The sequence below is a fragment of the Diabrotica virgifera genome, chromosome 8 (genome assembly GCF_917563875.1).
Source record: "Diabrotica virgifera virgifera chromosome 8, PGI_DIABVI_V3a".
Lineage (NCBI taxonomy): Eukaryota > Metazoa > Arthropoda > Insecta > Coleoptera > Chrysomelidae > Diabrotica > Diabrotica virgifera.
Genome location: NC_065450.1, coordinates 192355207 through 192375793, shown reverse-complemented (window position 1 = coordinate 192375793; position 20587 = coordinate 192355207). Strand labels below are relative to the sequence as shown.

The window sequence follows — 20587 nt, the reverse complement described above, 5'->3', positions numbered from 1 at the left end:
TGTAACAACAAACCAACGAATTAGGCGCTGTATTAAAATTTTGCAAACGAGTAAATTTTACTGATAAGTAGGAAGTCCAATATGCTGCACTAAAGGACGCAGCGATGCCCAACCCGATTAATCACCCGTGAAAAAAATTAGTAAACATTGTCCAGCGGGCTGCACCTATGGACTGAGGAGGTTATAATGAGTGTGACCAAGAATTTGGTTTGATAGAGTTAGAATAAAAAAGAACCTGTATGTACCTCAACATTAGATGGAGCTAGTAATATTTACAAGAAGAAAGTTCTTTACAGTGCAGATGGAAAATGACGATTTTTTAGATTTTCAAATACTTGCGACAGACTTTAAGAAGAGCGTAAGTGAAATACAAAGTATGCAATGGTTACATTTTCAGCAGGACAAACATTTAACCCTATTTTACAAGAAAACATGTCTTTCAGCAACATTACCAAATTGTTCATATCGACACAACAATCGCGAAATCATGCTCGGAGATATGTCAAAATGACGTGCAACGTCAGCTTCTGAAAGACCAGCCTCAAAAATATTCACAGCACTTACCATTTAAACATGATGTGTTAAATGCCGACTTATTGAAAAAAGTGAAATAATAGATATCTTAGACATTTTTGACGTTTAAATAAGAAAATTCTTCTTCTTCTTCTTTTGTATAGACAAGACTTTGTCTGTTCCTTCAATGTGCCTCTAGCAAGTTGTCATTCTATAATTTTCGTAGTATTCCCACTGATCGTCTTCCTATTGGGGAACCGTCTCTCGCTGTCCTTACTACTCTATTTGTTGTCATTCGGCTTATATGGTCATTCCATTCTGCTCTTCTGTTTTTCGCCCATTTATTAATGTTGTCCACCTTGAATTTCCGTCGTATATCTGTACTTCTAGCTCTGTGCCGTATAGGGCTTACAATACCGAACTAAAATCTGAATACCGGTATTTGATATTTGACATTTGAAATATCGGGATACTGATATTAAAACCGGTATTATTAAGAAAAAATTTACTAGTTATATTTTTACTTACCTCAGTTGTTATATTGACTTCCTATATTAACAAATAATATATGAAATTCTGAAACAAGCTGTTTAAAAATAAAAATTGATCCAAATTTTTGGGCGATAAACGATTTCTTTTTAGGTTTGTTAACTGCCCAGACTTTGAAAATACTCTTTCGGAAGGTACTGAAAAAGGGAAAGTGGATTTGTATTTTTTCCAAAATTCCATCGGGTTGTTTTTCTTGCGAAATGTGGCATTGCAGATTTTAATACTTACAACGAAATTGTTTGTATATCTTCAAAAAAAAAATTCTTGTAATTAATTAGCTAATATTATTTTAAATTATATTTAAATTCTGCATAAATTAATGTAATACCACAATGCCGGTATTTTTAAATAAATACCGGTTTTTCATACCGGACAAAAATCGTCCGGGATTCCGGTATTCGGGATCCCTGAATCCCGGTATTATATTGTAAGCCCTAGTGCGATAGAGTCGGATTTTCGGGGGGTTTTCATCTCCGCTGTTTCGAGCAATCTTTTTGTCCTCTCTGAGCCGGGTCGTGTTTCTTCCGCGTATGTCATTATAGTATGGTGTAACTAGACACCCAGACCATCCAAAGTGAAAATTATCCTTCAACACTAAATTGTTCTATATGGTCCACATAATGTTCAGAAAAAATTCACACCATTTTGAGCGTCGGGTTAAGGGGAGAGGGGGGAGAAATCGGTAAATTCGTAGTTTTTTAAGTTTTTCGTAAATATTTCTAAAACTATACGATTTAGCATAAACAACCTTCTGTACAATAATGTTCTACATTAAATTTTAAATAAAAAAGGCTCTATTCATAATCCTTGTAAAATGAGCGGTTTCAGTTCTACCACCAACTTAGTCTACTACACCAAAATCTAATAAATTAATTATAAATAAACACTACTTCCCTATGGATCAACACTAACGAATCCTTAAAATAATACACTACTGCACTGAACAAATATCCATACCGATAACAGAAGAGATAAGAGCTATTACACTTAGGAATTTGACGCAGGTTTGTCAAAATGACAGTGACTATTTCCCTATGTTGTCTAATAAGTTATTAATTATAATAGTTTAGATTTCTTGCTAGAGATAAAAATTTTTAGTATAGTCAGTTCGCTAACCTCAGAGGCAACTGGCTAATGAATTTATTAGGTAATTTTATTGTTTTTGACCAATTCTGCTAAAATTGCCAAAGGACATCGCACACATCTTATGGAAAATATAATGTCACTCAAATTCAATAAAATTTATACGAATAGATTCGTTTTAAATTAACGGTCAAATCTTATCATTGCGCCAATTCCATATTTTCAATAATAAGAGCAGAAATTGATATAAATAAATCTGAAATCAAATGGATACGTACATAAGTTAGAGAGAGAAAAAATATTTTATAATACCCAAATTGTCGGTACTCCATAAATCAGCGGATTAGTTTCACTAATCCGCTTAGGCCCAGCGGGGTTTATGCTCTTTTGAATAGCACCCAGAGCAATAGTTATTGTAACTGACAGTTTTACTGACTCCAAAAATGTGATTTCGATAAACTTTAATTGCAATTTGCGCCGTAATTAATCATAATTAAGAGTTGGAGCAATGATAAGATTTGACCGTTAATTTAAAACAAATCTATTCGTATAAATTTTATTGAATTTGAGTGACATTATATTTTCCATAAGATGTGTGCGATGTCCTTTACTAACTGTTTAGTAATTATTATTAACTATTTCATTTTTAGTAACTATTAACAATTTTACCAAATTGCCAAAATTACTTACTAAAATTACTAGCCAGTTGTGTCTGAGTTTAGTGAACTGACTATAGTTCCAATGTGACACAAAATCTAGGAATGGGATAAAAAGTTTATTTGAAGAAAGTTTTTTTTTTGTTCTTCTTAATGGCGGTACCGGCTCGTTTTTTATTGTATTTAATTATAGAGTGATTTCCACATACTAACATAATTGGGCTATTTACTGCCATTCTTCACTATATTACGAATATGTGTGCCAAATATCTCGACAAAACATTCAAAATTAAAGCCGCAATTTTGGAACAGGTTTTTCGTTTTGAGGACCCGCTACTGTAGCCTCTTAACGTTATCATAAAAAATTATCAAATAAAAATAAACAATAAATTTAAGTTATGCCTTAATTTCTATTAATACCTACATTTTTATTAATTTATATTAACGAAAAATTAAACTCTTTTATTTGGTACCTAAACCCCTAAATGCGACTCTGTATTCCCTACATATCCCGTGCATTAGTTCTCAGAAGCAATGAATGACGTTGTATAGTTCTTTCATCCTGAATTGTGCTCAGAATCTAATTTTGTTAGTTATTTAACTTCAATACCCTCGACACAATGGGAGATGAAGGACAATAGAGAAAAAGTTAAAAAGAAGAGTGGAAGACGTGACAAAGAATACCAGATTAGGAGGCAAAATTAAAGTGACACTGGGGTTAACTTCTGGAAGAAGAATTATTATTGTCTTAATTAATGGGCTCCACCTATTGTAGCAAGCAGCACGCCGGAGCTCCCAACGGGTAAATTTTTAACGGGAGAAACTTTTGGAAATTTGGATTTTTTCCTGAAAGTTTGATGAGCACAATTATCGGCTGTTTTAAGATTTTAATTAAGCTTTTTGGTGATCTTTTCTTTGTGAAAGTATAATTAAAAGTTAGTTAATGGTCTAGGTTGATGGGATGTTGCAGAGAAATTTGATCGATCATTTCCTCCTTTTTCGTAACCGTATATTATTTTCTATACAGAGGGTGGCACTTCGTCAAATCGTAATTTTAAAGGAAAATATCCAAGATAAATTGGAGAGTCCATCTTGTGTTTGACAAGGTAGATTGTCCACAAGAGAAATTTTTTCTTAAACAATTTTTCCACCAGCTACCATTTCAGTAATATTTTAACTCGAGCCTAACTGATTCTTTCTCCTTTCTGTTGGTTGGTTTTTCCTGTAGTTATTGACGATGTAAGTATTTTCATAATACTTGATATAACTAGTGCGAAAATTGATACTTTCCCGCACGCGACTGCCGTTGACCCGAACGACGCAATAGTGGAGTTCGAGCAAGCAGTCAAGTGCGAGAAAGACACTTTCTGCATGGGTTAGGAACAATATTTTTTCTACGGTTGTACGTTTCTAAAACAACTGCAACAAATAGAGTTATATCAAATTTTATTTACGAATAAATACAACATACAACACTAGGTACGTAATAAATAGATGTATATGCAAATTTAATTATTTAGAAAAACAATAATGTCTTTACTTATTGCTTGGTAGTATTAAATGTAAACGCGCAATTTTTGGCATAATGCAAATGTATCACTGGTGCAAGCTGATCCTTGAATTATTGTCCAATACGTTCTCTGACAAGGTTATCAAAACCAAATTTTCAATAAAATAAAATTGGTTTCCATGACTTCGATACAGAACCATTGTTATTGTCCACTGATTTGACTTTTTAATATTATGTCAAAATAATGCTATTTCAATGACTTATCAGTAGTAATTGCACAAGAGCTCTAAAATTATCGAATTTTTCCCGAGTGACACTTTGACAGTTTTATTTCACTACCCGAAGGGGAGTGAAATTATGTCAAAGTGTCACGAGGGCAAAAATTTGATAATAATTTTAGAGATCGAGTGCAATTTGTTGCGATTATTTCATGAATAAAACTGTTAAAAAACAAAATTTTATTGTAATTTATTTATGTAAGTACAAATTAGTACACAGTTTTTATAAATATTTGACGATTGAAAATCATCGCTTTTATAATTTTTAAAACATTGTCATTAATGTCACTGAATGTATTTTTTCGTAGCAACGAAGGGCATCTGACGTAATATACTTAACGATGGGATATTATCAAAAATTATCACCTTAATTTGCATTTCTGTAGCTTTCTATTGGTCAGAATCTTCTACGAATAAAATAATCGCGTTAATTTTGATAAAGCATAAACACAAAACGATAAATTTAAAATAAATTAGTAACTAATATCTAAATATTAGTTTATTTCATGAATTATAATATAAAGCTATATTACAAGGTATTCTATTTTCCCGTACTAGTGCTTTCGGAAAGGAAAGGCGTGCGGGAAAGTTGGTGTTTTAGTACGGCTGTAAAAAATATTATATTGTATAACAAGTGAGAAAAAAGAAATATTTCTCACGAGCGCAGAAGTTTGTTGGCACGAGCCGAGGCACGAGGCGAGGTTTAAAACGTGATATATTTTTAGGGTAAAATTGCGATTTTGACCATATTCCTCCACATAAAATTTAAAATAAATTTCATTTTCGTTTTCAGCACCGTCAAAAACATAATCTATGACCAAAATTGGCCATTCCGTTTCCAAAATATCCGTTATATTGGAGATTTCTAATGTCGATAATAAAAGTTGCACAATTTTTTTTTCTATAAAATATTTTTATCTATAATTTTCCAGAAAACTTCTATGTACTCTTTGTTTTGACATAAACCTGATTAAAAGGCTAAATTTTAAATTCCGTCACTCAACTTTTGCGATTAAACTTTGCAATGCAGAAATCCGCACCTTTTTCTTTAAAAAATTCATAACCTTTTTCAGCATAAGAATTAAAGCTTAAAACAGACACCACTGTCTTCAGAAATGTTGGAGCTATAGACTGTAAAAATTTCAGAAAAAAATATAAAAATGAAACAGAGTTGTAGGTAGGTAAACGCAAAAAAACGTGATTTTATTTTTTTTATTTTTAGGGTAAAGTTGCGATTTTGACAATGTTCCCCCACACGCAATTAAAAAAAAATCCCATTTTCGTTTTCAGCACCGTCAAAAACATACAGTATGTTTAAAATTGGCCATTCACCTCTCCGTGGTCAGTACCTGGTCATTTTGGGGTTGCCTGCTCGCCTATTGCCCCACACGTTGCCCCAAATGGATTTAAAAGCAAACTTGTCCAGTAAAAATTTTTAATCCTATCCTAACAATCTATATTTAAATAATATAAAAGATAGTTAAGTGTGATTGCTTTTGTGTGTTGCTTCCAAAAATATGTTTAGTTAACCCTCGTAAGATGGTGCTTAGATTCTTACTTAAACAACGGTGCGATGTGCCTTTGCACCCATACGTATATCCATCTTTTTATATGTGAACGTCGGGAAAATTGATTTAAAAGATAATTAGGACTTGTTTATTATACTATGAAACATAATTTTACAAACAAAACACTCATTTCTTCTTAAAAAAAATATTATCGTTGCAAGACAAACACATGAAGTTCTTCACAGAGTGAGCAACAAAAAGTTTTTACACATAATACAGTTTTGCCGGGACTTTCGTTCTTTTTCTCTGACATAAGTAACACCGACCTTGTCCCCCTGCTCTGTTAGCTCCAGGTGAAACATCAGAAACGTCAAATTCAGGATTTAAAATGTTCCTAATTTTTTGCACCTTACAGGCATTTTTCCAAAAAAGCACGTAAACGCAAAGAGTTTTAAATGCTGTAAAGGGTGGACTGCGTTTAGAATTGAATTTAATGAGAATAAAAAAATGGACAAAAATAAAAAAAAAATATTAAAAAAGATAGGTGAGAAGAACGAGATCTGGGGTGCTGCTACACCTCGCACCGCCTTACGAGGGTTAAATAAGATAAAAGAATTAGCAATTACACTCACCTACAATCCGGTTCCGAGGCTTCATATTGTTTCTTTGAGCAGTATTCGTTTTTCCGATTGGTAGGTCGCTAATCTCACCAATCAACCCTCCACATTTTATCTGGGCATGGGACCGGCTGTGGTAAACGCAGAGGTACTCGATCCACCCCGCAATTATCCCAGGCAGTGTTGTCAAGTTGAAGGACGTTTTCCATTTGTTATACTCGATAGAAGTACCTCTAGCAATAATTAAAACGATCGAACACATCTACCAGAAAAACACAATAAAAGTAAAAGTGGAAGATGAACTAACTGACCCCATTGAAGCCGGCAATGGAATAAGACATGGGGATTCCTTGAGTCCTTTATTGTTCAACCTGATCATGGACGAAATAATAAAAAAGTAAGAACTAAAAAAGGATACCAAATGGGAGACAAACAACTTAAAATAATCTGCTATGCAAACGATGCAATGCTAATCTCATAAAGTGAAGATGATTTGCAACTTATGCTGCACCAATTAAATATAACCGCCAGAAAATTTAACATGTTAATTTTCCCAAAAAAGACAAACTGCATAGTTATAACAGCAGATCCAATAAGATGTAAATTGGAGCTGAAAGGTCAGATAATAAAACAAGTGATGGAGTTTAACCTTCTGATGACCAACCATTTTTTGTTACACGGATGACCAAGGAGGGGAAAAAATGACCCCAGGTCAAAAATGTCAAAAATGACAATTAACAAAAAAATTAATTTTTTTTTTTATTTTTTTTATGGCATGGACTTTTTGTCATTCAGCCATACACAACATGAGTATTAGTGTCATGTGTAGTGTGTATTTTGAGTAAGTGTCTTGTTACTTTGCAAAGTCGACGTCATTAGTGTAAAACTACTTGGAATTGCACATAATAGACGGTATTTTACTAAACATCAACTTCATAATATATTTTTTATTCGTAAAATATAGGGTACTTTTTTTATTTCAAAATATGAGGATATCTAGAATGTTATTAAAGTCAAATAAAAAAATAATGAGTTAAAAATTGAAAATACTTTTGAATTTATTAAAGAAAAACATACGCTGGAGTCACAATTTCCCCCGCTTGGTCACCCGAAGGTTGAATACCTAGGCATCACACTATCTAGCTACGAAAGGCTTGAAACAGAAGTGAAAGCTCAAGTGAATAGAGCAAGCAGGGCGCCGCAGGTTGCTTGAATGACACAATATGGAGAAATAAAAATATCGGAAAAGAAATGAAAGGCAGAATTTATAAAACAGTCATCAGACCAATAATGACATACGCGACAGAAGCACCACCCGACACAGACAGGACAAAAATATTGCTCGAAACAGGGGAGATGAAAACCCTTCGAAAAATCGATGGTAAGACTCTATGGGTAAGAGCTAGCAGTGCAGATATACGACGGAGATGCCAGGTGGATAACATTAATAACTGGGTAACAAACATAAGAATAGAATGGAATGACCACATAAGCCGACTGACAACAAATAGAGTAGTCAGGACAGCGTGAGACGGTTCCTCAATAGGAAGACGATCAGTGGGAAGACCACGAAAACGATGGAACGACAACTTACTAGAGGCACATTGAAAAAACAGACAGAGTCACGTCTATACAAAACGAAGAAGAAGAGAAGAAGACTCACCTACAGATTTTACAAACAGTCGCCCAAGAATGTATAAACAGTGATATTTTCAATAACATCGACAAACGACCGGTACAAAATGGCCGATAAGCGCGTACCTACTACTTCTAAACCTCGATTGGATTGTAAACAGTGATGGCTTCGTTTGCGGAAGAATTTGAAAACGAGCTATTTCACTTTAGCCCACTATTTCACTTTACTGTTTTCTCCCCTATATATACATATATGTACAGTGTGTCTGCGTAATTCTTCTAATTGAAAAAAAATAGAAAATTTTTCTCAAATTACGGATAATCAACATCACCTGTATTTATGATAAATCCGTTATTATTAATTTTACGAAAAAAAGTTGTTTTTTATAAAAAGGTCTGCATGGTCTAAAAACTAATATTCAATCATAAGATATTAGCTTTTACTAATTTTATACGAGGTATGTCAAAAAATATGAATTTTACTTTAGAGTAAAGTACCTTTATAGTTCACAATATTCCAACTGGAAAGATAGATTTGCATATTGAAACATAGCTTTTAATGTTGAACAACATTTTATAATAGTATATTGTGCAACAAGTGCAGAAAGGTACTAATTTCTCACGAGTTTGAAAAGTTGCGGTACGAGCGCAAGCGAGTGCCGCAATTCAAACGAGTGAGAAATTACCTTTCTGCACGTGTTTCACACTATACTTTTTCTACAAGCACAGTTTTTCCTAAAAATAAAAATCACAATTTCCAAACGACGATTAATTATAATAGGTACCTATGTGATAAATTTTAAACTGTATTTAATTAATACCTACTAATCAATTTAAATTCCTTATACCTAAATAAATTGCACAGAAATCAGTTAAAAAATTAATGCACTGCCTTAATTTGTTTAAATTTAAACAATTATTACACATTTTGACATTATATTTATGCAGTCAGGGATTTACACAAAACCTACTTCATTCGACGTCTCTTGCACAGGTTGCTAAATCCTTATTGGTTATTTGATAATTATAAAATGTTTAATAAGAATAAAATTGTAAAATAAAACAGTTGTAACATCCATAATTTAGTTTCTATGCTATAGTTAAATATAATAATTGTCTAATAGGTTATATATTTGTCTAAAGTTTGCGGTAGTCCACGGATGTAAACAGAATATAACGTTACTCAGAATGAGGTAGTCAACTGTGCAGAAAAGAACTTTGCGGCACAGAAACGTCACTTTGCGGCACAGAAACGTCACTTTTCTGCACACTAATGTCAAATATCTTATACTGTGAGAAAATATCAAGTTTGCTAACATAAAACCGTGCAGAAAAGTGCACTTTGAATAGTGGTTGTAGAAAAAAACAATTTTCAATATTGTAAAAACCAAAGGTAGTTTACTCTTGAGCGAATTTCATATTTTTTTATATACCTCGTATAAAATTGATCAAGAATTGATATTTTATAATGGGGTTTTAGCTGCTAGACTATGCACAACTTTTTATAAGGGATATTTTTTTGGGAAATTATTAATAACGGAGTAATCATAAATAAAATGATGTGTATCCGTAATTAAAAATTTTTTTTGAAGTTATACTTCTTTACGCGCGATACGAGGGTGAATTTTTATATGTTAAAACCTACGATCCCGGCGCATGCGCATTATAACTTTGTTCTGATTGGATGCTCAAATGACATGTCAAAAATTATCCAATATGGCAGCTCTAGCGCAGCTGTGGTTTGGACGGTTGACGGTTTGGTTATGTATGGTTTTTGCGTTTTAAAATTTGTGGGAAGAGAAAGAACAAAGGTTAGTTAATAGTTATACTGCCTTTTTAGATAGTTTTCATATTATATTTTTGAATTTATACTTCAAAATGATTTAATTTATGTATGTATCAGTCCAGAAAAGGTGTGGAAAGAATATATTAGTGTTTTTAAATATATTTTTCTACAAACGTGTTAAAAATGCAATTTTTAGGACTCCATATGAGCGTTAAATATGCTACTTTAAGGCACTAGTGCTTTAAAATTTTTAAGGCACTGCAGTTAAAAGTGAATTGTCAAATTGTGAAACGTCAAAATATTTATATTTCATTTATTAACATTAGTATTAATAATACAACTAACGCAATTTGAAAATGGTGGTATAAAAGGTATTTTATTATAATTTTGTGTTTTTGGATTTGTCTTCCTTGGGCGTAAAATAATAAAACATCTATTTTTATATTTCACTTGTCACCGTGATGTATAATTATGTATGTCTGAAAGGTAACTAGCATATGGCTTGATTGCTTTGTTGCTAGAGCATTGGACCAGAGATCAAAAAATCGCGAGGTTGCGGGTTCAAATCCCGGACGATTGATATTTTTTTGATCCGTGACATTTCTTTCTTTGCAATTTGGGAAGGCCCTAAGCTATGGTAAATGGTTAAAGCGGAGAGAAGAGGATATGGGTTTACTGATGAGGGGAAAAAGATCTACGAAACCGGTATAGACTCTTCCTGCACTCTCCGCTTTAACCAGAGTATTATGCAGCTGCTGCATTTTCGTTTTGCAAAGAAATGGAGAATGTTTATACATTTTTAATTCATTTACTCTTTTGAGTATTAAGGAATCTTTCTTGTTGGAGCTTTACCATGCTGAGTAGATGAGTTGTGAATTATTTAAAATTCTCTCATCTTAATTTTCTCGGCACCTGTATGACTTATAAATTGTAAAAGTCTCAGGAGGTGTAACCAAAGAAAGTATTCCACCTGTTGTCAATCTGGTGGTACGGAGGCGATATTTATTGTCGTTTTCTGCGCTGCTTCGATTGATAACTTAGTTTGTTTTCCGGTAGATGGCCCTAGTTCATCCGTGACATTTCTTTCTTTGCAATTCGGGAAGGCCGTAAGCTATGGTAAATGGTTAAAGCGGAGAGAAGAGGATATGGGTTTACGGATGAGGGGAAAAAATCTCCGAAACCGGTATAGACTCTTCCTGCACTCTCCGCTTTAACCAGAGTATTATGCAGCTGCTGCATTTTCGTTTTGCAAAGAAATTGAGAATGTTTATACATTTTTGATATTTTTTTCTTTTTTTTAATATTTGGCATTGTTAAGTTTTGGTTTATTTTTGGTAATTATTGTTAATTTTTTGTATTGTAACTATTAAGTAGGTATATTTATTTCGTTGAAATTATATTATAAAAGAAGTATAACTTCTTACGTGCGTACAAAGTACACACACATTCTTTTTTTTTTAGTTATAACTTAATTTTTAATTACAAACAACTTTTCTTTAGAACAATTTTGGATATTGTGAAATTTAAACGTACTTACTCTTGAGCGAAATTTATATTTTTTGACAAACCTCGTATACTGTTTATAAAATTTAATATCTTCTTAGGTTTTAGACTATACAGAGCAGTTTATGAAAAATAACTTTTTTTCCACCCACCTCTACCGAAAGTATACTTTTCCGGACCTGATTGTAGGGAGCAAAGTTGTACTTTTCCTCCCTAGGGAGGAAAATATTTTTCCTCCCTAGGGAGGAAAAGTAAAAGTGACGTCATAGTATTTCATTCATGAAATATAACTTATTGACGCCCTGTGCAATATCTTTTTTTATTACTTAAGTATCTATACATTTTAACGTTTATTTATAAAACAACCAGTAGTTTGCAGAATGGTAAAAAACAGTAAATTGTTATTTTGATTTAACAATGTTTACATTAATAATTTTACTTATATTTGACAGTTGACAGTTATATTGTACCTACTTGTTAGTTTTAGTTTTAATAAATTTTGTTGGTTAGTTACATAAATAAATTAAGTAAAAATGAAAAAATGACTTGTTATTTGAGGAAGGTGGAAAAACCATATGTATAACATGGGAGTAAAGTGCCTTTTCCTCCCTTGAATGATTACTGCCCTCCGCTACGCGTCGGGCAGTAAACTTCATTCTCGGGAGGAAAAGTAGCACTTTCCTCCCTTGTTATACAAATAGCTATTTCGTAAAATTGATAATAAAAAATTTTCGCGAATGGTTGTGGTTTTTAGAAGAACCATTATTTTTACAAAGTTTCGGCAAGTTGGCACTTGACATTGTCAAGTCAGGTTGTCCCGCTTCTCGCTACTCGCTTCCTCGAGGCACTTACGAGTGGAAAGTTATGTTACAAAATTTTTCATGAAGTTATCACGGAAAAGAATAAAATGTTAGATTTTTCCTAACGGCGCGACTGCTCCTGGGTTAATTTTATTCGTGTGTTATTTCTTGTCGTTTAATATATTCGCACAAACCGATAACATCAACAACCAAACTATAAAATGTAAAAGTTTAGTAATAACTCTGCGTAGTCGACGTGGATTGTATGTTTCTAAATAAAAAAAAAATGTAAAATATTTAAATGTCTAATCTAACTCTTTTTCATTGAATAAAAAAAATATCTGTTTATTGTAGAAATTTTATAACAATAGTATTTTTGTAAGTTAGCTTCGTATAACTTAAAACTTTGGATAATTAATTAGGAACGTTATATTACATAGGTCTTTCCCACGAGCTAATCTGATGTATCCATTTTCTCCAAACTCGGCTCCATGTGAGTTCTTGATAAGCCAAAAATCTTTGTTATTTTCCTGCCCGTATCCAACCACTAGCACTCCATGATTTACAGTATAACCACAGTTACCGTCAAAGATACCTCCTGCATATAATTGCCATTTACTCGCATCTACAGCTACTGTCACAGGACCAACGGTGCCTAAAATAGCAAAAAACGTTTATTTGAGTAAAAGCTAAAAATAATATGGTAATGAGAAGTGAGTATTATTTTCTGGTATTTCTAATTAAATGTTCTTATGGCGTCATGTAGTATCCTCCGGTTTAAGGAGTTGTATGCCTGTTTAAAATCAATAAAAATAACATCTTCTAAAGCCTAGGGTGCCTATATTCTAGAGATGGTAGCGACCACATTGACCCATCTTCAAAAGGTCAAAGCCCAAATCTCAGGCACTCCTAGGTTTGACTAGGCAATCCTCAGGTCTGACTGACGGTCTTAGTCAAGCCTGAAATAAATTACAGTTTCGGCCTTTGACTAGTCAAACCTAGGATAGACTAAGTTGGTCAGGCAAAGATCGAAATTTAATTTCATGAAATCGGCGTTTGACTAGTTAAACGCCGATCTGCTATTAGTCTAAGAGCTAGAGCCGAAAAATCATCGTCATAAGTAATATGGAGTTTGGCATGTGAAATGTGTCAATTGTATATTGATAATTATGACCTATTTCAGGCTGACACCTCAGTGGATACAGGAAGTAGCAATAAGGGATGACAGGTGAAAGTTAGTGTAGTCTTTAAAGGTTTTCACCTCCTATTTTGTTAAACCTCCATCGATTTGCATGAAAATTGGTGACAAGTTAGAGCATACCCCAAGAAATAAAAATGATTTGGTGCCAACTTGAACTTTTACCCGAGGGGTGGATAATACCCCTTCTCGGGGGTGAAAACTATTTTACTAAAAATAACTCCACAAATCGATAGAGGGACAAATTGTAAGTAAAATTTGTTTTATCATGTTATTAAAATAAATCAATACTATTTGAGTTCTTACAGATCAAAGATTTTTCTGTTTAAGAGCACATGCGTGAAGTTACGGATGATAAATAGAACATATTAATTAATGGTATGTTACTAAAATATTATTTTTATATTATTTCGATATTATAAATTTAGCAAAAGTGTATTCGAATATGTCAAATGTACCCATTAATGGACACCCCCAGTTTCTGGACATATTCAGTTTATATTGATAGAAAAAATTCAATTAAATATCGAAATAATTTAAAAAATAATATTTTACTAACATACAATTAATTAATATGTTCTTTTTATCATCCGTAACTTCACTCATATGCTCTTAAATAGACAAATCTTTGATCTTTAATAAATCAAAAAGTATTGATTTATTTAGATAACATGATATAACAAATTTTACTTAAAATTTGTCCCTCTATCGATTTGTGGGGTTATTTTTAATAAAATTGTTTTCACCCGGGGGAAGGGGTGGTATTCACCACCAGGGTAAAAGTGCAAGTTGGTACCAAATCAGTTTTATTTTTTGAGGTATGCTCTAACTATCACCAATTTTCATGCAAATCGATGAAGGTTTAACAAAATAGGAGGTGAAAACGTTTAATGACTGCACTAACTTTCCCCTTTCATCCCTTATTGCTACTTCCTGTGTTCACTGAGGTGTCAGCCTGAAAGGGGTCATAATTGTCAATATTCAATGGACACATTTCACAGGAAAAACTCCATATTACTTATGACGATGATTTTTCGGCTCTAGCTCTCCGTCTATATTAAAATGTTTTAATTTGTTAGATTAGGTTTAATAAAACTTCATTTTTTAATTTTAATGTTAATTATTTTTATATTGTCGTAATTAAAATAAAATAATGAGTATTTATTTCCACATGTTGAGGCATTATGGCATCTAGAGAGTTGAACAATACGTTAGACCTTTTACACTTACCTACATAATTTTGAAGAGCATTTTTTATTGCAATAGCATTTTATAAAGCCTTGTCCTCCAAAATTTATAATCTGTTGTACCTAATAATTTCTCTTAGAAGTAGCTTAACGTCTGGAGCATCTTCGAAATTAAGAAAATTCTATTTGCATTCTCTTATTTGATTTCTTGAAAAAAGTGTGTTTATTGTTCCGTACTTCGTATCAACTCTATATAAACCGTCAATTATTTTATCTTGTATGATACGCAAAATATTTCGAGCATCTCCTTTGGCTCTATCAAAGCTGGGGATAAGTAGGTATTGTTACAGTTTTTCCGATCGAAATTGGAGGACATTTTTTTCACTTAATTGTTTCATAGCATTAGCCTGGGTATGAAGACCTTCAATCACCTTTCCTTTATTTATTTAGATAGAACCAAAGGAGATGCTCGAAATATTTTGGGTATCATACAAGATAAAACAATTGACGGTTTATATAGAGTTGGTACGAAATGCGAAACAATACACACACTTTTTTTTTCAAAGAGAATTTTCTTAATTTCGAAGATGTTCCAGATGTTAAGCTGCCTCTAAGAGAAATTAGTGCAAAAGATCCTAAATTTGGAGGTCAAGGTTTTATAAAACGCTACTGCAATAAGAAATGCTCTTCAAAATTATATAAGTGTAAAATGTCTAACGTATTGAGCAACTCTAAATGCCATAATGCCTCAACATATGAGAATAAACACTATTTTTTTAATTTTAATTAAAACAATATAAAAATAATAAACACTAAAATTAAAAAATTACGTTTAATTAAACCTAATCTAACAAATTACGGCATTTTAATAGCTGATCGGGGTTTGACTAGTCAAACCCCGATTTCATAAAATTAAATTTCGACCTTTGCCTGACCAACTTAGTCTCTCCTAGGTTTGACTAGTCAAAGGCCGAAACTGTAATTTATTTCTGGCTTTGACTAAGACCGTCAGTCAGACCTGAGGATTGCCTAGTCAAACCTAGGAGTGCCTGAAATTCGGGCTTTGACTATAACATATATATATATATATATATATATATATATATATATATATATATATATATATATATATATATATTTACTCCCAGCGTATGAAGTGAGCCACATATCAAAAGAAACTGCGGTTGAAGTAAGGTCCTGTACAAAGTGAGGTCCAGTATACGGACCTCACTTAGTCAATCAATGTAAGACTTTTTCGTAGACATGTACTGATAGCAAACACTGTTTTTTTACAAAAAAAAGTGGGACCTCACTTTGTATGGTCCACATCAATTTTTAGTTCAGAGATTTTCCGCATAGAGGCGTTGACTTTGGCGTATATTTTCTAACCATGTATATTCTATGCCCTGTTGAATAACTTACGATACACATAGTGAGGACCATACAACTGGCAACATCTGTTCAACCAATCTTTAAAACAGTGGATCGTCAATCGTCGCATAAATTCAAACAGTACAAAAATGTTTAATACTTTAATCCTTTTTGAGAGCGTAGGCGCAAAATTTCGGTCGAGTTCTTTTTAAACGCATTTATTTTTTTCGAATCCTGAGATAACTAATAGGTATTTTTAAAATATTTAAACGCAAAATAGAAGACTACATTATTCCCGAGGGCAGAAAGTCCCTTATAATGAACAAAAAGTTTCTTTTGTAATATATATTTAAAATTAAAAATCAGACTATTTTTTTTTCACCCCTGTGACTTATTAAAATAAATATTATAGAAGTTCTCAAGGACTTTCGACCATGGATAATACAGTAATATTTCTTTCTGCGTTTAAATTTTTTTAAAATACTTAAGGTTTTCTCAGTATTCGAAAAAAATGAACGCATTTAAAAATAATTCGAGCGAAATTTTTGCGCATATGCTCTCAGAAAGGCTTAAAATACTATAAATTTTTGTAATCAGTATTTCAATAGTTATTTATGATATAAGTGTTAAAAGTACACGTTTAAGGCACGCATGTGAAAGTTTGCAGAATGAGCGACAGCGAGTTCTGCAATTCACATGAGTGCCTTAAAAATGCACTTTTTAACACGCATATCATGCAATATTTTTTCTACAAACGTAATTACAGGACAATATCTACAAAAACTTTTACTTGAACTTGACTGACATTCCATTTTTATATTTTTTTGACATTACATCAAAATTGCCTATACGATCAATACGAATTGCAGTGCCATAAAAAATTTAAAGCACTAGTGCCTTAAAGCAGCGCCGGATAAAGGGGCGGGCGAGCCGGGCGACCGCCCGGGGCGCCAGAATTTGGGGGCGCCAAATTTTGAGAGACGCTGATATATAAATATAATATTTACCCCCCTCCGTGGCTCAGTGGTAAGAGCGCCTGCCTTTGGATCGAAAAAATCCGAAAGGTTGTGGGTTCGAATCTCACCAGGGTCGGAAATTTTTCATTTATTATAAATTAATAAATGAATATAGTTTCTGTCCTCGTGGGATCGGTTCTCACCGGAGGGACCGCAGACGTTCGGATACAATTAGCGTCTCTTTGCAAAGACAATGACGTCGACATTGCAAAGTAACAAGCCACTTACTCAACACCCACACTACTTACACATGACACTAGGTACCTAACTGTTCAAAATTACCGTACCTACCATGATAATGGCCATTAGTTGTCGAGGCATTAGCTAAACAAAAAAAAAATATAATATTTTTACATTCACTATTTTTTTGGACTTTATAGATTATCTTTGGGCTAAGATTACTCCTAAGACAATTAATATTAAATAATTGTAACAATAAGAAAACTATTTCTAGCTCACAAAAATTCTCTAATAAAAATAATGCAACCTAAAAACTGTTATGGCTTTTAAAGGTCATTTTTGTCAGGTAATACCTATCACTTTTATGGTATTACAATGTTATACATACATACTTAAAATACACGAAGATCAGATTTACGAAGTATCAACAAATTTATGAATAGTCAGTGATATTATTATACTGCTACTTGTCATTATAGCCTCAATGGTTAGATAGTTTTGTCTTCCTGTTCTGTAAACTTTGCTTTATCAACATTGTCGTGTGTCCGTGGGTGTGTAATTTGAAATAAAAAAAAAACAAACCAGGTATATCTATATGAATTAGAATTGACAAGTTCTTTTTCATAATATGAATATATAAAAATTTATTTCGAATACTTTGTACGCGTTAAGATGTTTCACTTTTTGCATAAAAACGGCACGAACGACGTATGAAAAAAAGGAATAATAGATTTTTGTATATATCATAAATTGAACGAGTAATTCCAAAATGATTTGTTATTTGAAATATCTCAGTGGCGTACTATGTTTTTCTTTAAAAAAATTCACACCATTTCAACAGTAGATATAAAATTATTAATTTTATGTCAAAAAATGCGCAATAATTACCTCTTAAAACACATCAAATTTCATTTGCATATCTGAACCGGTTTTAGAACAATAAAGAAATCGTCAGTTTGTAAGAAAAATGTCAACACCCCATATCTCGGAAACGAAGTATTTGCTGACATACGCTTATAGAGCAAACTGTCATTATTTTTTCATATAGAATTACCCTTTAAAGTTTGTTGCATTTATTTAGAAACATCCTGTTTTTTCTTGACCACCCTGGATTTCCATAGTTTTTCCTGTATTATTTCACTTGACCGTTATTTTCAGTTCTTTCTGTTTTTCCAGTCCTGCAGGTTTCTTTTCTAATATTGCTTCGTCCATTTTATCTCTAAAAGATTTTCGGGGTCTGTCTCTCTTCCTTCTTCCTATCGGGCTCCAATCTGTTATTCTGTTTATCAACGATTTTGGTCTGCTCTTCTGCCATGTCCGTACCAGGTTAATCTCTTTTGTTCTATGTTGTCTATTATCCCTTGAATTCATTACCATTATTTTCTTAATCTCTATGTTATTTTTTCTATCCCTTCTACAGCTTCTACTTAGGTATTCGATCTCTGTTGCTCTTATTTTGCATTTGGTTTTCGTATTTTTTATTCAATGTTCACACCCATTATTCAGAATACTTTTTGTCATGGTGTTATATTATATTCTTCTTTTTGTTTTTATACTGATGTTCTTATCCCACAGTACCGGGTTTAATTTTAGTGTGCAGCATATTGTTTGTCCTAGTAACTCGATACCTAAAACCATAGCTTGGTTCTATAGGTATCGAGTCATAGAGATAATAAAAAGCTCATGAGATAATAAAAAAAAATAATGAATGATTTTATTTGAATTTGCATAGATGATTATAAGGCCAAGGATATCACAACGGCTCTAAAAGGAAGAGAAAAAATAAAGATGTACAAGCTCGCGTTTGCAAAGAATATCCGCATGTTATTTTATGCTAAGTGGATGCCACTCCCTCAATTTAGTTATTGGGGATGCAGCTATATCTTGCGCACAATCAACATGTTTTTTGGTCTTGTAGAAGATTTATACACACTAAATGATATAAATGAGTCAGATTAAATAAATTATTAGACGAATTTTTTACTAAGCAACAACATTTTTGTTTAATTTAGTAGTATTTTGACAACGACACCCGATTTGGGCGTCGAAACGATAATAAAATTATTTTTTTCAATTTAATTGTGGCTTATTTTCCATCTAAATAGTTATTTATACACATTTTTTACTGGTTGTTGATAATGTGCATTTATCTTTTACCTCGCTTCTTCGTCGCTTGAACTTAAAATGTGCTCGCTATGCTATGCCCTATGTTGGATAAGTTGTAAGTAATAACTATCCTACTATTTTTTAAATAAATATATTTTTACATAGTTCTTTATGGTAAAATTTTGATTTTTTCCTATTTTTTTTATATTTGCAGTAAATTTGTATATTCTTATATGAAGGGGCGCCAAATTTTATTTTGCCAGGGGCGCTCAGAACCCTAAAACCGGCCCTGCCTTAAAGTAGCATTTTTAACGCACGTATGGAGTTCTAAAAATTGCATTTTTAACACGGTTGTAGAAAAAAGCCTTTAAATGAGGTGTCACATGATGTACTTACTTTCCTATTTAAAAAAAATCAAAGTTGTGCCTGTCACCTGAAGAAGAGGGATCGCGTAAAGTTCGAAACATTTACGCTATAATTATGATTATTTTAAAAATCGACCTATCCGAGCGTTTTTCTTATGTGCTAAAAATAAATAAGTTAATAAGGGGGGTAAAACTTATTCCAGCGAACTGTATTTGTAACAACCAAGGTAGGGATGGCGGTTGAACAAAAAACCGGTTTTCGGTTATACCGGTTTTTTACTTACGGTTTAACCTGGCGGTTATAACTGGTCAAAAAAAGCGGTTGTTCCAAAAACCATTTTTCGGTTTTTTTAATCAGAAGCAAATACTCGATAGGTTATAATGTTAATATAATGTTATGTGTTACATAATATTGTGTTTTCAATTTTATCAATCAAAGGCAAAATAAAAATTAAATTAATTTTTTTTTTAATAACGCGGGCACATAAATTTGATACACCCTGTATATTGATCTGTAAATATTTATTAGAATTTAGTTTGGATGTAAGTGGATTTCTTTTTTTAATGAGCTTTCCGATGAACCATTAAAGACTTTTGTGAATAATTAAAGTGAAAATAACGATGTATTTTGATTTAAAATGGAAAAAGATTGTTTAGGGTAGAGGTAATTATCAATTTCTAGAAAAGTGGTTTTAGGAGAAAGTTTGGAATTTTAGTATCTTTGTT

General features: G+C 32.5%; 1 protein-coding gene across 1 annotated transcript in view; it reads right to left on the bottom strand.

Annotated features, from left to right (window-relative positions):
• Positions 1-12727: 12727 nt before the first annotated feature.
• The window catches only part of LOC114325524 (cathepsin L-like proteinase), a 32334-nt gene continuing 24474 nt past the window's right edge, over positions 12728-20587 (bottom strand). The window contains exon 5 of the mRNA XM_050658098.1: positions 12728-13093. Within this exon, the coding sequence (XP_050514055.1) occupies positions 12837-13093 (257 nt within the window). The 3' untranslated portion in view covers positions 12728-12836. The remainder of the gene's footprint in view (positions 13094-20587) is intronic.